Below are 15,450 nucleotides of genomic sequence, written 5' to 3' on the forward strand. Positions count from 1 at the left end.
TGATTAATCATTGTTATGTTTTTAAATAAATTACAAAAATTTTTTACTAAAACTAATTACTTGTTTAAAAAACTATTATAGTATTTATTGAGTATGAAATGCTTAAAAAATGTATACATATTTAAATTTAATTATAAAGCACACAACATTAATTTCAATTATAAAGCACACAACATTAATTTTAATTGATGTAGTTGAAACTTTTCTTATAAACAACCAATTAAATAGTGACATCCGACAATGCTTATGCACAATCCACCGGGCTTCATTTTTCTGAGTTGATGCAACGATATGGCGCTCCAGTTACTGTACTTGACCTTGTTAAGGTTTTTAACATTTTTAATGTAAAATAAATAAAAAGATTAGTGTAAACAAAATTATATTTTTAAATTATAGTTTTAGTTCAGATGTGCATACAACTAAGTAATTTCCAATTATTTTGAAAATTCTACAAATATAAAGGCATAAGTTTTAAAAATTTTTTACTTATTTAACGTCTTAAATGATTTTTTATGCTATAAGCAAAAATTCTTGATTATTTTCCATATCAATTTATTTTAAACAGAAAAGAGATAAAAATGCAAGAGAAACAATGCTTGGACAAGAGTATAAAACTTCAGTTGAATTTTTAAATCAGTTTGTAAGAAGTGACTACCAAATTTATGTAAGTGAGATCTTAATCTATAACACCTCAACTTACTTTAGTTTTTATGATTATCAAGTACTTCATCAGTAATTTTATTTAATAAATAAAAACATAAATCAAAACGCTCACAAATTAAACTAAAATTTTTAGGAATTTTCACGTCATTTAGTCAATTAGTTTTAAAGTAGCCACATTAAATTTGTGTAAACGTTAAAATTTATATAAAAAGCAGCTAGAAAAATGTTAACACAAAAAACAAAAGTATTTGTTTGTTTAAAGCTTGATTTAGGTTAGTTTTTAAATTTAATGTTTTTCCGCAAATACTTGTGGAGGGCTTCTCTATTTTCTAATTTACTTTTAAAAAATGTATGTATATATAAATATATATATATACAGGGTTGCCCTTTTACCTGGAAAAACCTTGAAAACCTGGAATTTGACAACTTAGGCAAAAAAACCTGGAAATACCTGGAATTTGAGAAATTTTGAAAAAAAACTGGAAAACCTGGAATTTAAACAATTTTCACATTTTCAATAGTAAAATTTTGATTTGACTTAAAAAATCTATCATTTAAATAAGAAATTTTTGTCATCATCAAAAATTTTTTTTAGTAAAAAACATATTTAAAGTAGCTTTACAGTATCTTTTCAATGTTTTTATGTTATTTAACACAGTTTCTTACCTTAAACTTAACTTGAAACTAAAAATAGACTCAAAAATGTGTACCTTAAAAAACCTTGAAGAAATTTGGAAAATCTGGAAAGTTTTTTGAAAAAACGAGTGACAACCCTGTATATATAATGTGTATTTATATGTCAATGAGACAATTTTAATTATTACTTAACACTGTGTTTCATGTGCTTAAGCAATGATCACATTTTGAAAACTCAATATTAAATGTGTTCAATGCCTAAACGCATGAAACACAGTGTTAAGTAATAAACTCTGAATTTAAAATTGTCTCATTGATTATCATATTTGCTCCTTTCAGTACAGCTCTTTCCTGTAGAATAATAACTTATCTTAATGTTATTACTATTAATGTGTATTTATGAAGCTTAAAAAAAATTACAAAGTTTAAAAGAAGATGAACTAGTTTGTCATGCTTAAATGGCAATGGTTTTAAATTTAATTTGTTTAGTTGTAAGCTCGTTGTTATACGTATAAATAATTTTTTTCTTAGATTTTGGCTTATAGTATCAGTATTATTTCATCTTGTCTATTTAAATATTATATATTTAAGCTATGATAAATTGTTTAACAATTAAAACGTCATATATTTTGAACAAGAAGAATTTTATTGTATAAAACAAGAGTAAAGTTATTTTTGACAAACTTATAAATGTAAATTATTTTTAAATACAAAAAAACTAAAGTACAATGCTGTGGACATGGCCCATTTGTTAAAAGGAACAAACGTAGATGTTGTTGATCGATTAGAAAAAATAGCAGAAAGGTCAATACAGAAGACTGGATTTTTTCATTCCAAACCAGATCTTGTTTTGCCAGATGACGGACGGACCAATAACCCTAAGTTAATAAAAATATTTTTATATCAGAAATAATTCTTAGAGTTCTTTAAATTACACTAATCCGTTTTTATTCTGTATTTTATGGCTTATTTTAAGATTGTTTTGCCGGTGCTTACATTAACTAGTGTGTACAAAAAAATCTATCAAATTTTTTTAAGCTATAATTTAAAAAGTTGTAGTTTTTTATTTTTTTACTTTTCTTCAAAATAGTAAAAAATGAAAAATGCAGAAGTTGTATAGGTCTACATTTTTTTTCATAAGACAATTCAAAGACCACAAAATTAAACAATATAATCGTGACAGATGGATGAAATTAGGCGGGGTTTTTGCAGAAGGATGCAGAATTCAGACGGGAGTTCTAAGAAGTAATTGTGTCGACTGCCTTGATAGAACCAACAGCGCGCAAATAGTAGCAGCTAAATGTGCATTGGCATATCAGTTATTTTCATTAGGCGTCATCGACAAAATTCATCTGCATTTTGACACTGATGCTATGCGGTTAGCTCTTATTCAAGCTTTTTACTTAAAGTATTTAAACACAATTATTTTTCGATTATATAGAAAATATATTAAGTAAGTAAATTAGTTTACATGACAATACTTTATTTGAATTAGTATATGTAAACATTAGTTAAAATGTTTAGTACTTTTCATCTACTTAACATTTCTAAGTAAAAATAGTTGCTCCAATAAAGACGCACTGTTTTGTTTCAGAATGTTTTGCCAAATGTTTGAGATTCATGGAAACATAATAGCATTACAGTACGGAGGGTCCTTATTGGTCCACACAATCCAATCATATCGTCGCATTGCTAACCCATGGTCTTCACATTCTAGAGATATAGTGACTACGTTATCTCGTTACTACAGCAATACTTTCTCAGATGCAGACAAGCAGGTTTAAATGAAATTAAAATTCATAAATTACAAGCTAAGATAAAGTTTTAATTTAAAATTTCTTTAAGTTTTTATTCTATTCCATATACTTTGATAAGCTTTTCTCGCATACAAAAGTCAAATTTGTTTTATTTAGAGATGAGAAACTAAAATTTTCTTGTGAATATATTTACTTTAGGCGGCAATAAATTTGTTTTTGGGAGTTTACAAGCCTCCTTCGCCGGACAGTGGAGTCAACATGCCCCATCTGTGGGAAATGACAACTGATGAGTACCTGCACAACACAAACCAGTCGAACAAATGCAATCCTTCTCATTGGTGGAAATCATCAAACAACTATCCTTTACCAACCGCTATTGGTTTGCAGCCGACTTTGATATTTAAAAAAAAAATTTTGCTTACCCATTTGTTGAAATTAGATTCTAGTAGAACTTTAGTGAATGGAATAGTAAAAAATCTTAAGTTTAAGATGACAAAGCTTTGATAATAATAAGAATTAGCAATTTCATAATTTTTCTTTACAGATTACTTCAAGTTTTTCTTTAACATTGTTTAGATAAAGCTGTTGCGAAATAAGTGTATTTTTGATTACTATATGTGATTAGTTTTAATACAACTTGAACAACAAAATTTTAAAAGAAACTGAAAATTTTTAGGTCGCATGTTAGAAATGCCACCTACAAAGTTACAATTTTGCTGTTCTGATTGCACTGATTGGTTTGATGAATTTCATAAAACTTCTAAATTGACTTCTTTTGATGATTGCTTTTTAATAAAAATGGATAACACAAGATCTAGGTTTGCTTTAATTTGGTATTAAAATTGCTTTTAAGTAGATATACCGCATAACTACTCATACCATAAGACTATGAACTTATTTCAAAAAACAAAAGTTATTGTTATTTTATTTATATGTTGATTTCAATTTATATTTTGATTAAATTTACTGAAGAAATAAACTTTATGATGAATTATCACATTAAAAGCGTGTTTGCTTACAAATATTTTGTAACTCTCTGCTATTCGTCTGATAGCAGAGAACTAATAACTATTCGATTAACAATCTTAGGTTTTTCACTATTAAGACTCATAGCTTAAAACTAAGAAAAACAATTAAATTTAAACTAGTGGTCTTAAGATATAGTTTAATGTATGCTTTTAAATTAGGCCAAAAAGTACTTATTTGGCTTAGGCTATAGTAATTTAAAATACAACTTTATATATAGTCTTAATATAGACTAGAAAGTAATTGTTTAACTTAGTCTGAGCAATCTTGATGTAAAACTAACTGTACAATTTTAATATAGAATTAATTACGATACACTAGTACTAATAACATAAATTTTACATATCTACGTAATACCGATAATACTATAAAACAGATATTCAGCACTCAAAATTTATTTTACAAATAACTATAAAGCGATAAAAAAACATTCACACACGTGCAAGTCAGAGCTCGACGGTTTGCTTGCACGGCACTTTTCACTAGATGTATTAGCGTTTATTTTAAGTTCTCGGTGATTCTTACTGAAGTCAGAGCAAAGTCGAAAAATGAATGAACCTGCAAGTGCAACCCAGTTATTGTAACTACGCTGAAAGCTTTATAAATCTGAAAGCAGAAATGTACCAAAAGACTGCCACTTTCAAGCCGCGCTCGGCCTTATATAGTATTACGCTACAGTAAACTTTCTTCTTTTTTCAAAGTCTCTCGGAGAAGAAGCATATAGCGCTTACAATTTTAGTTACGAATATACTTAAAAGTGATATATATGTTAAACTGATATAAAAGTAGTTGTAACTCATTTTTGTTAAAGTAAAGAGGAAATATATGAATTATGAATATGCACTGAAATATTAAGTAGAGCAGCTAGTGTTAGTTCTAAAAGAAACATAATTGTGCTTTTATGCTTGGACATCAGAGTTTTGCTACCAGGTCTCAATAGTAGTCTGTACAATCAACAAAAACATCGGCGAAAGTCAGCAGAGCAGAAGCATGGACCTTCGTATGCCGTGAGACAATCTCAAGTTTAACATAAGGGTTGATCATACCATGATTAATTCTTATAGTAGTCTATACGTGAATATTACTTTGAGTTTCACTGCCCAACTAAGTTTTCTGACGTTTTGATTTACTTTTTTTCTTACAACTCTTAAATTATCAGACAATTATAAACTAACGGTAATTTTAAAATTACAGCAAGTTTTTCAGATCCTAGTACCTTTATTTCATTCTAATGATGTTTATTCAGACTACCACACTACTGAGTTTCAGTGCTATGCACAAAGTAATATATAAAAAAAAACAGGGTTGCCAAGACACCTGGAATCATGGATAAACCTCGAATTTGACAATTTAGGCATAAATAACGTGGAATTTAAGAAATTTTGAAAAAAAAAATGAAAGGAGTTTCAAATAAAAATCACAAAAAACCTGGAGTTTTAACCGATTTTTACATATAAAGTAACAAAATTTTGATTAAGAAAAATCTAATGTACAGAATTTACAAAAAGTGTATCATATAAAAAATGTTTCATTAAAAAACATATTTAAAGTAGCTTCGCAGTATTTTTTCAATGTCATCATACTATTTAAGACCGTTTATTTAACCTAAGTTAAATTTTAATATGTATGGACCAAAAAACTTGTTTTAATAAAACCCGGAAGAAATTTAAAAAAAAACTTTTGGCAACCCTGAACTTTTTTTTATTTTCTTAAAAGTTTTTTTTTTCCAGCCGAGAATTGATTACTCTTTTAAATAAATTATTTCTAATTAAACTTTTTTTTTTATTCAATTCTCAATATGGATTGTAATTATTGAATTAACTAACTCTTGCGGATAGCTATTTTTAATTATAATTAATCTGAACTAATTAGTTTCATCAAATAACAATTCTTCAGAGCATTTTATTAGTATTGAGTTGTTGTGCATGTTCGAATAAATCCCAAAAATTAAGATACTTGTTTAATACATAATCTTATACTTTGAAATATATTAAGTAATATTAAGTTCAAACGTTTAGAAAAAAATATTTTTATATTAACAAAATTACGTATTGAAACTATTACCTTAAAAGCTGTTTTGTTATAGAAGTATTCAAGCTGGCTACGAAGATTTAAATCCATTTATTGTGCGCAAAACTGAATCTTCCACCCAAAATGATGACAAAGACCTGTAAGTCATGTACATGATGTTCAAAAAAGATAGAGCATTTTAGTGCAAGCATATTTTATGAACGTATTTTATATTTGCTGTTTTGCCTTTTATATAGAACTGTTTCAGAACTATTGTGTACTAATTGTTTAGTCAGGAAGCAGTATTTATTGTAAGAATTTTTTTTATAAATTAGTTTTACTTACTTTATTAGTTTTTATTGGTGCTGAATAATTTTTTTTTTGCATTTTATACTCAATGGACAAAAAAATTTCATTTAAAAACTAATAACAAACACAGAATTTAAATTAATTTTTTTGTTTAAAAACTGACTTAAAGACCCTAGTAAAAGTTTTGAATATTTTTTTTCCAACTAATAAATAATGATGATACAGCTTGGATAAGCCTTCAGATATATTAGAAGGTTTTGAAGATTATGCGAGTGATTACACTTCTAGTAGTGCTGATGATTCCAAGAACTCTGAACAAATAGATAGCTGTGAAAAAGTTTATGCTCCTTGGTTAGAAAAACCCACCTTAGAGGTTTGTTACTGCTATGAATTATATTTACATTTATTATGAAAAACAAAACATGATACTGCTATTTTTTATTTTATCACTTTAAAAGTAAATATGTTCTGTGTTAAATAGTATATAAAAACTAAAAAGTTATAAACAGAGTTATACTTCAAAAGCATTTTATGGAATAGACTTAAAAGTTTCTTCCGAAAATGTTAAGTTATATGAAGATTATGTTAGAAATAAAAACTACAAAAACAGGTTAGTTAATTTAGACAGTATTATAAATAGTTTTATTTGGTACAGATTTTAATCGTAAATAAACTAAATTAGTGGTTTTATTGTAATGATAAATATTAAATTTTCATATAGCATTTTTATAATTTAAGATTTGTTTAAAAACATGTAATGATTTATAATTCAAAAAGTAAATAATAAAATATGTATTCAATTTTGTTGCAAGTTTTTTTTTTTTGCTACAATTATAAAAATAAAGTTAAAAAACTAATTTTATTAAACTTCACACAAAAGAAAAAAAAATATTGAAAATTTCTAAAATATTCTTGCTTTAATCTTCTTCTAAAACAAAAATTAACAATTTTCTGCAGTTTCAAAACCTTAAAAAATCATGAGATTTACAAGTCAGTTGAGATACCAGAACCAAAAGTTGATGAAAGATCATTAAGAATATATGAAAATAGTGTGAATAAAGTTTTTACTGTTGACCGTCAGTTTTACCAGGACTATATAGACCGGTTTCGTTTGAAATGATTTATTCATTACTTTTCAACTTATATTGTTCGCTATAAAAAATCGTATTTCAACTTGACTATGTTATATAAATTGAAACATATAAAGTTTTACATGTTTTGTTATCAGCTCAAATTGGAATATTATTAGGTTTGTTTATATTTTTAATTTTAAAATGTTGTAATTTAGTCTATAAAATAAGCAAACAGAGAACAGTTTACAATTCTGAAAACATGTGTTTTACAAATGACTAATATCAGGCACTAATATTCAAAGTAGAATTTGGTTTAATGTTTTAAATATTATGATCAGTTAAAAAGCTTTTAATTAATCTAAAAAAATTGTATGATTTATTTTTACTATTTACACAGAGATTTTTCTTCAAATAAAATTTTTAAGGTTTTTACATATTGCTGTAAGTTTATTGTTTATCATAACTAAAGAGGTTTTAACAAAAAATAGAAGAATAAGTAAAAATACTAACATCAATTTATTTTGCAAAATATTAGACTGTTTGGCTTATCAAGTAATATATTATTGTTAAATTATTTGTGCTCAGTCTACCAAAACCTTGTAGTCTATGATCCAAGTGGTTAATCAAAACTTTATTTCCAATAATTTAACAGTTTTAAGGATGTATTTTTATATATTTTTTAATTCTATAGTTGTGATAAATAATTTTGGTGTATTTTTTCTTGTACTTTTCTAAGCATGTGCAATAGCTTTTTAAAGTGTTTGTAACTCTATTTGTATTTTTAAAGATTTGTATTGACTTTATAATATAAAAATCAATTAGTATTTTTTTTAAGTGTTATATATCCATTACATTACATTTTTTTATAAATTGTGCCTAAAATGTATATTTTTCAGATGTATTTTTTTGGTTAAAAGAAGTTTTAGAGCCAGAAAGAAGTTTAATTATTTTAGTTTCTTTATTTCGTCTTTTATTTTCAAATAAAAATGCTACTCTTCAAGAACAATTTTTAACAAAAAAATCTTTAAAAGCTTTGTTTTGTAATTATTTAAGTTGTAATTTTTCCCTAAACTTGAATAATTAATAATATATACTAGATAGTAAATACATAAAAAGTTTTCAAATAAACTTTAAAAAGTTCTTTTTTAAACTAAAAATGTTATAATACTCGCTAGATTTCATTTATTTTATGAATTTGAAGAACTTATGTTTGCCAAATTATTAATAATCGTTGTGAAAGAAAAAAAAAAGTCTTAAACAGGTTTGCCATAAAACCTGGAAAAACCTTGAACTTTGTACAAAATCGTGTAATGTACTGGAATGTTTTTTTCAATTTATTTTCTAACAACTATAATATAATAGACAGTAAACAATATATAAAATTATACTTATTAAATATCATTGTCTTTTTTTTTAATATCTAAGTAGTGTCTTTGTATTAAGAAATTTAGTTCAAAATAGTGTTACCAACATACTTAAAACTAAAAAAAAACAAATTTCTGATTTATAAAAAAATATTCAAAACTGAATTTAAAATTAATTGATTTTCTCTTTTATTATCTCTTTTGTTTATGAAACAGTAAAAACTTAAATTAAATAATTTTAAGTAAAACTTAAAGGTAAAATCAAATTTCAAAACTAACTGTATAACGGTTAACTTTTTGTAATCGACAAATTTGTCTCAACATGTATAACTGTATGGAAACATTTTTAATGAAGTCATACGAGTATATTGGTAATCGTTTACTTTTACATGGGCATAAATCATAATGAAATTGATAGGTAAAGCTTCGTTGATGCATTTTAAATTTTGATATGTTGTTGTTTCAAATGAGCTCGGTTTAGGTATTTTTTGACAAGTTTGTAGAAAGAAAATTTAACAAGAACTATATGCAAGTTGACTAAATACCGTTGGAGACTATATACAAGTTGAAAATTCTGGAATTGGATCAATAATCATCGACTAATAAAATGAATTGAAACATTTTTTGAGTATCTCTTACATTTGACTTTTAAACGTTGTATGTCTAATATTTTTATATTTAGAATGGTAATTTTTGATATAAAGTATAAAGATTTTACTTAATTCTAAAAATTTGATCACGTTTCCAAGATTTACAGCTTAAGAAAAACTAAAGAATTTTTAAAAGTAAGAGATCAATGTTAGTGAATTGAATAGGTTTCGTATATCATGTGAATAAAAAGACTTAAAAATATATATAAACCATTAATTACATAATAAAATTTTCACCCTTAAGATTTTGCAAGACTATAAAATGTTTTGATAAAGAATTTTTGTATAGTAAACAAAAGTATAACAAAATTAAGGTTTGTTAAAGACTTTCATTATTCAAGAAATACATTGATACTCTCTTTTTTGTAGAAAACTTAATAAGTTTATAAATTTTTCAAAAAGTTGTTAGCTATTTATTAGAAAATTTCTATTATTTAAATTATTTTTTGTACTATGCTTTTTGCTAAAATTAAACACACATATAACAAAATAAATCAAATTAGTAAAACAGTCTTACAAAGAAAGTTTTCATGTTAGTCTATTTACTAATTAAAAATTGTTTATTTAGTAATGAGCTTATATAAAGTAACAGTGTTTTAGGAAAATAACTACATTACTAAATAAACTATTTTTGAGCTGATTTAAAAGTATTATTTTAAAACTTATTATCTAAAATCAGCAAATAAATAACTGATGTTTTAAAACCCTTTTTTTAGACCCTTGTTTAATAAAGAGTTAAAAATTAATTTTACCTTTATTTGTTTTCAGCTATTGAATCCAAATTGTATAAAAAAACATCTAATATTATTCATTATTCAATTTTGTCCATTAAGTTATACCCTTCTAACCAAATAATTTTCGTAAAGCTTATGTAATTGACCTAACTAATAATTAATTTGTACAATATATTCCTAAATCTAAAGGATAAATGAGCAGAATAAAAAAACAGCTTTATTTTATTGCAACTTTTGTTTTATTTGTTAAGTTTTTTTTTTTCGATCTAAAACATACAATCATCATTACTTAATCTTATTTTCTCGATACTTTTAGCTTTTTAACTTCGCTTATAATATTAATTTTTTTGATGTTACTAACGTCTTTTTTTTAATAAGAGTTTTTTTTCTGTTACTTTGTTTTTTTTTAGTAAAAACAGTACAACTTTAGTAATCTAAAAAATATTTGTTTTTTAACTTAAGAATTTACAATTTAATAACAAAACAGAGTTTAGTTAAAAGTTTAAATATTAGTTTTTTTTACTTTAGATACATTAAGATTTTTTTTAGTGTGTAGTTCTATTTATTTTTAAATGCAGTAATAATGATATTAGTTTAAAAACAAACATATTAGTGATCAAAAAATTAAAGGTACTTTAAAACACTAAAATAAAAAAAAGTTAAGCAGTTCCAGATGTAAAAAGTAATAAACAATGTAAGCAATATTTTAAAATATATCTAAGTTATGCTGGTGACTAAAAGCTGTGCACGTTTAATTCTTCCTTGACTGTAAAGCTGGCTGAAAGAGTCGTAAATTAAACTATCTAAACTTTCTACTGCAAATATAGTTTTCTCTGTGCGACAGCTGCAAAAGAGTGTAACGAACAAAACGTGCCTTTCTATACCGATATCATTGACCTTACGAAAGCTTTCTATCGAGCAAGTAGGGATAGAATGTTTGCGATATTGTTAAAATTTTTAACATAGTGAATTATTCTCGCACAAAAAAAGAACAAAGCTGACTACAAATTTTGACGGTAGCGTTTTTTCATTAAAAGTAAAACGGACTTTACATTTAAAATTTAAGTTGAGATGAAGCAAGGACGTGAACTCATGGTAGCCATTTCATCCTTTTCAACCTTCTGAGAGCAAACTTAAAGAAAAAACACTATAGTACGAGATCTTATCTCGGCTGATGTTGCTGCACTTGCTCTACCAAGACCTTTAGGTACTACTGAGTCTTTTTTCGTCAGGATCTTCAGATTTTAGACTTACTGCTAGCCTTTGAAAATTTATTTCCTAAACGAAGGGTCATATTCTCTACCGTCAATCAACATCGTTGAAATGGACGTGAAAATTGTATAAAAAACTTTGTATAACTTGCGTCAAATGCATCAGGACAAAGAAATTATTTGTCAGTTAGTGGGAATTCACGCATGCCTGCTCAACTGAAAGCAACAGTTTGATATTAAGTATTTGCATAAAACCTAATCTGTTGTAGTTTATAAAAATATCACTTTTCTATAGTATTTGGATGATATTATAAATAGATTTATGAAGCTTGTTTAACTTTTTCTATGATCACGTGTTTTCGTCTAATTTCTTGTGGAACTTTGTTTGATAAAAAAAATTAATAGTTTTAATAAAGATTTTTAAGAAAAAAATCATATCAAAAACATACTTTATATTTTTTCAACTGTTTTGCTACAAAATATCTAGACCCCAAAATAGCATTTTTTTACTAAAAACAATTGTTTACTTTTTTTAGTAGAGAATATTCTTAACTTTTAAAAGTTTAAAGATTTATTAGTTCAGACTAAGAGTCGATGGAATAATTCTATTAAAAAAATATTTTGCGAACCAAAACAAAAAAATTTAGCAGCCCGTGTAATTTGAAAAAAAAGAAGAAAATTCAATGAAGTAATCACTTAGTAAGCACATTTGTACTAAAATTAACAATTAATGATTTTTTAGATATAAATTTGCTCAACTTTATTTAGTGTGCACAGGATTTTCTAAGCAAAAATTAAGTCGCAGACTATAAAGTTCTTTTTTCGGGCCGTATCGTACGTTGCTGATTCCTATTATAAACAAAAAGTTTTCGCTCGTTTTCTTATTTTTAAAGTAGTTTTGCTATATAAAAATTTCTTATTATTTTGTTTAAAACTGTTTTTTTATTTTAATATAATAAAAATTAAACACGAGTTTTAAATGCCTTTAAAATAAAGACAACTGTTTTTTTTTGTTTTGGCTTAAATTCAAAAATAAAACACTTTGACATAGAAGGTTTACTTAGTATTGTTCGGTATGTTTTTATTCTAAGGCAATTTTAGTTATTTTATTTGTTTGATATTCTATCACATAATTCATGTTTAAAATTCAGATATTAAGCATAAAAATATTTCAACTTTTTTAACTTTAAATCAAGTTCTAATACACTCATTTAATGCAGTTATTTCGAGAAAAAATAACAATTGGTCTAAAGTAGTTAACTTATTTAAAAGTTTTAACTAAAGTTTACTATATAAAAAACAAGCTTTTTAGATTTGATTATTTTACTTTAAAGGATATATATTATAAAAAGAACGAGAAATTTAAATCTTAAAAAGCGTTTAATGTTACCATCAAACTAAACTAGAAATATTATAATTAAAATACATATTACAACTATAAAAAACAGTACAAGATAATTCAAACTTTTCCGAAAACAGATTTCTATAACCTTATAATTTTTATTTTAAAAACTAAAACGTTATTAACCTTTTTAAACAAGTTTTAAATTTTTTTAAAACAGACATAAATTTATTTTTTTAGATTAGTTACTTGTAGTGAGAAGTGCTAGAAAATTTAAATCTAAATATAGCTCTGCTAATTAAAATAAGTAAACTAAAGTGTTTCAAAGTGTTAAAACTGGTTAGATAACCCTATTAAAACCCGTACATTTAAGTTATGTTTATTTAAATATTCAAATCTTAAAACTGTTTGAATTTATGTTAAAATTACTAATGACTAATCTTTTAAAACTATACTGGAATTAAAACTAGTTTCTTAATTATGAATTACTAACTTAATATAAATCAGTTGTACAGTTTTTTTTTGAATATTTAAGCAAAAGCAAATCTTGTATTCAAATGTTTGGATTTTAATTTTACAGTTTCATTGATTTTTTTCATATTCATTTTAACTAAAATATTAAATGCTTAATGTTTTTAAACCTTAACTAGAATATAGCAAGTTAGTTTTTCTATAGATCATTCGGAACTTATAATTTAGCTTATAGTATTTGTTTAAACTATGTAAAGTTTTTTCTCAAAAAAGTTCAAGTTACGTTTTTTATATGCCAAATATTTATAAGCTTTACTTAAAAATCTTATAACAATATTTTTTTCAGCAGTGAAATAGTTTAAGGTTTAGTTGAAAAGAAAATATTTAATATAAACTCTGTTTTTTTTTCTTTGTACTATATGTCTGTAATGCTTTTAAGTGCTTACCTTTTACGACAGGTAATCAATTTAAATGTTTAAAACTATAAAAAACGAAAGTATAAATAGAATTAAGAAAAGAATTGATTGCCCACCCGACACTCAGAAAAATAACTTTTTCTGTCATAAGAAACTCAGCACTATTTTGAAAAATGGTAACTTGGAATCTCATTTCATGCATCAAAAAACACCATTGAGCTTATATTTAAAACACCGTTATAAACCTTCAGAGAGTAGAGCAAGTGTTTTAAAAGAAACTGAATCTGCATCAAAAACAAATGTTCAACTTCGAAGTAAAACAAATTTACCAAACTGCTCTAACAAACAAAGTAACAAAAGAGTTACTTTTGACTTTACAACGTTGAAACCAAAACACCTGAACCTAACTGAAAACAAAAGAAGTTCTACCGGAATTTTAAAGAAAGTTAAAAACAAAACTCAACGCTTTTCTTATTTTTAAAGAAATTGTTCAAGTAGTAGTAAAACATGGGTATTTACCGTTTAACTTCTTTCAATTGGTGATTTGTTTTAACTTTTAGTTTTCTGTTCCAAACCAGACAAATCTTAAAAATAAAAATTTTTAGGTATTTTTTTAATAAAATTAAAATGTACATTAATTAAAAATTAATTTAAGTGAAAATAACCTAAGTATTTTTTAAGTTATTTTACTTTGAATTTCAATTATGTCTGTTAAGTTTGTTAAAAATAATATATAAATATATACTTTTTGTGTTGGTAGTGTACTAGAAATTGCGGTAAAGAAATTATTCACATGTAATTCAAAACTTTTTGAAGTTTTACATGCATTTTGAACAACATATTTAAATAAAAAACTTAAATAATTTTTGTTTAATATTATATTGTATGTTATAGTTTTAATAAAATATAAACTCAACTTTTTTTCCATGCGTTATTACTTATATTTTAACAAGCATACATTACGGTTGTAAATTACGGTAAACGGTTGTAAACATTTTTGAAAGACTGAAATTCTAACTAAAAAATACTTGTAAACATAGTTTTTTAGTTATTTACTGACTAAAAGTTTTCAAGATGTATTTTTCTAAATTACATAACGCTGCTTATATATAAAGCTGTCCTTGAATTATTTAAACTTACTTTTTTAAACTTTTATTATTTTAATAAACGAAGTATAAAACTTTAAAATTTAACAAAATTCTTATAGCTTAAGACATGGAAAATATATGACTATGAGTAAAGAACAATTTGAGATATATTTTTAATTTTTATGAATATTTAATATATTATACTAATTTAATTTTAGCACAACTGGAAAAAATTTGAATAAAGTGTTAGAAGTAAATTAAGTAAAGTATAAGCTTAAGATTTTTATTTATATAACAATCCATGTTTAACAAAAAAGCATTTTAATTCTTTTTGTAAAATGAGTTTTTTATAAGTTAATAACATTGATTATCTATATTTGAAGATTTATTAAATATAAATAATTTTTGAATTCAGAACAGCAATTTTTTCCAAAAACTTCATACAGATAAAAAGTGACATCAAAAAACTTCTTATTTATAATTTTAGCTAAAGTATAGTCTCCGTTTAAAATAAAAAGTTGTAAAATATAAAGTCAAAAATTTCAGATTAAATTAGTTCTTAAAAATATGTTAAATTTTATAGCAAAAAAGGTTTGATGGCCGTTCTGAGAAACCAACTAAAAAATACTTCTCAGCGATTGGGCAACATTTGTTGGACAATCCTGAGTGTGTTAAAAATTATAAAAAGGACAATTTTTCA

At 24.6% G+C, this 15,450-nt stretch overlaps 1 protein-coding gene across 1 annotated transcript in view; it reads left to right on the forward strand.

Annotated features, from left to right (window-relative positions):
* Positions 1 to 8,332, forward strand: part of LOC145837990 (polyphosphoinositide phosphatase-like) — a 31,520-nt gene extending 23,188 nt beyond the window's left edge. The window contains exons 12-22 of the mRNA XM_082945502.1: positions 229 to 326; positions 566 to 664; positions 2,024 to 2,181; positions 2,483 to 2,677; positions 2,894 to 3,077; positions 3,255 to 3,435; positions 3,733 to 3,874; positions 6,169 to 6,252; positions 6,627 to 6,774; positions 6,911 to 7,011; positions 7,359 to 8,332. Coding sequence (XP_082801628.1) covers positions 229 to 326; positions 566 to 664; positions 2,024 to 2,181; positions 2,483 to 2,677; positions 2,894 to 3,077; positions 3,255 to 3,435; positions 3,733 to 3,874; positions 6,169 to 6,252; positions 6,627 to 6,774; positions 6,911 to 7,011; positions 7,359 to 7,521 — 1,553 coding nt within the window. The 3' untranslated portion in view covers positions 7,522 to 8,332. The remainder of the gene's footprint in view (positions 1 to 228; positions 327 to 565; positions 665 to 2,023; positions 2,182 to 2,482; positions 2,678 to 2,893; positions 3,078 to 3,254; positions 3,436 to 3,732; positions 3,875 to 6,168; positions 6,253 to 6,626; positions 6,775 to 6,910; positions 7,012 to 7,358) is intronic.
* The last annotated feature ends 7,118 nt before the right edge of the window (positions 8,333 to 15,450 follow it).

The sequence above is a fragment of the Thalia democratica genome, chromosome 6 (genome assembly GCF_965202585.1).
Source record: "Thalia democratica chromosome 6, ktThaDemo2.hap1.1, whole genome shotgun sequence".
Lineage (NCBI taxonomy): Eukaryota > Metazoa > Chordata > Thaliacea > Salpida > Salpidae > Thalia > Thalia democratica.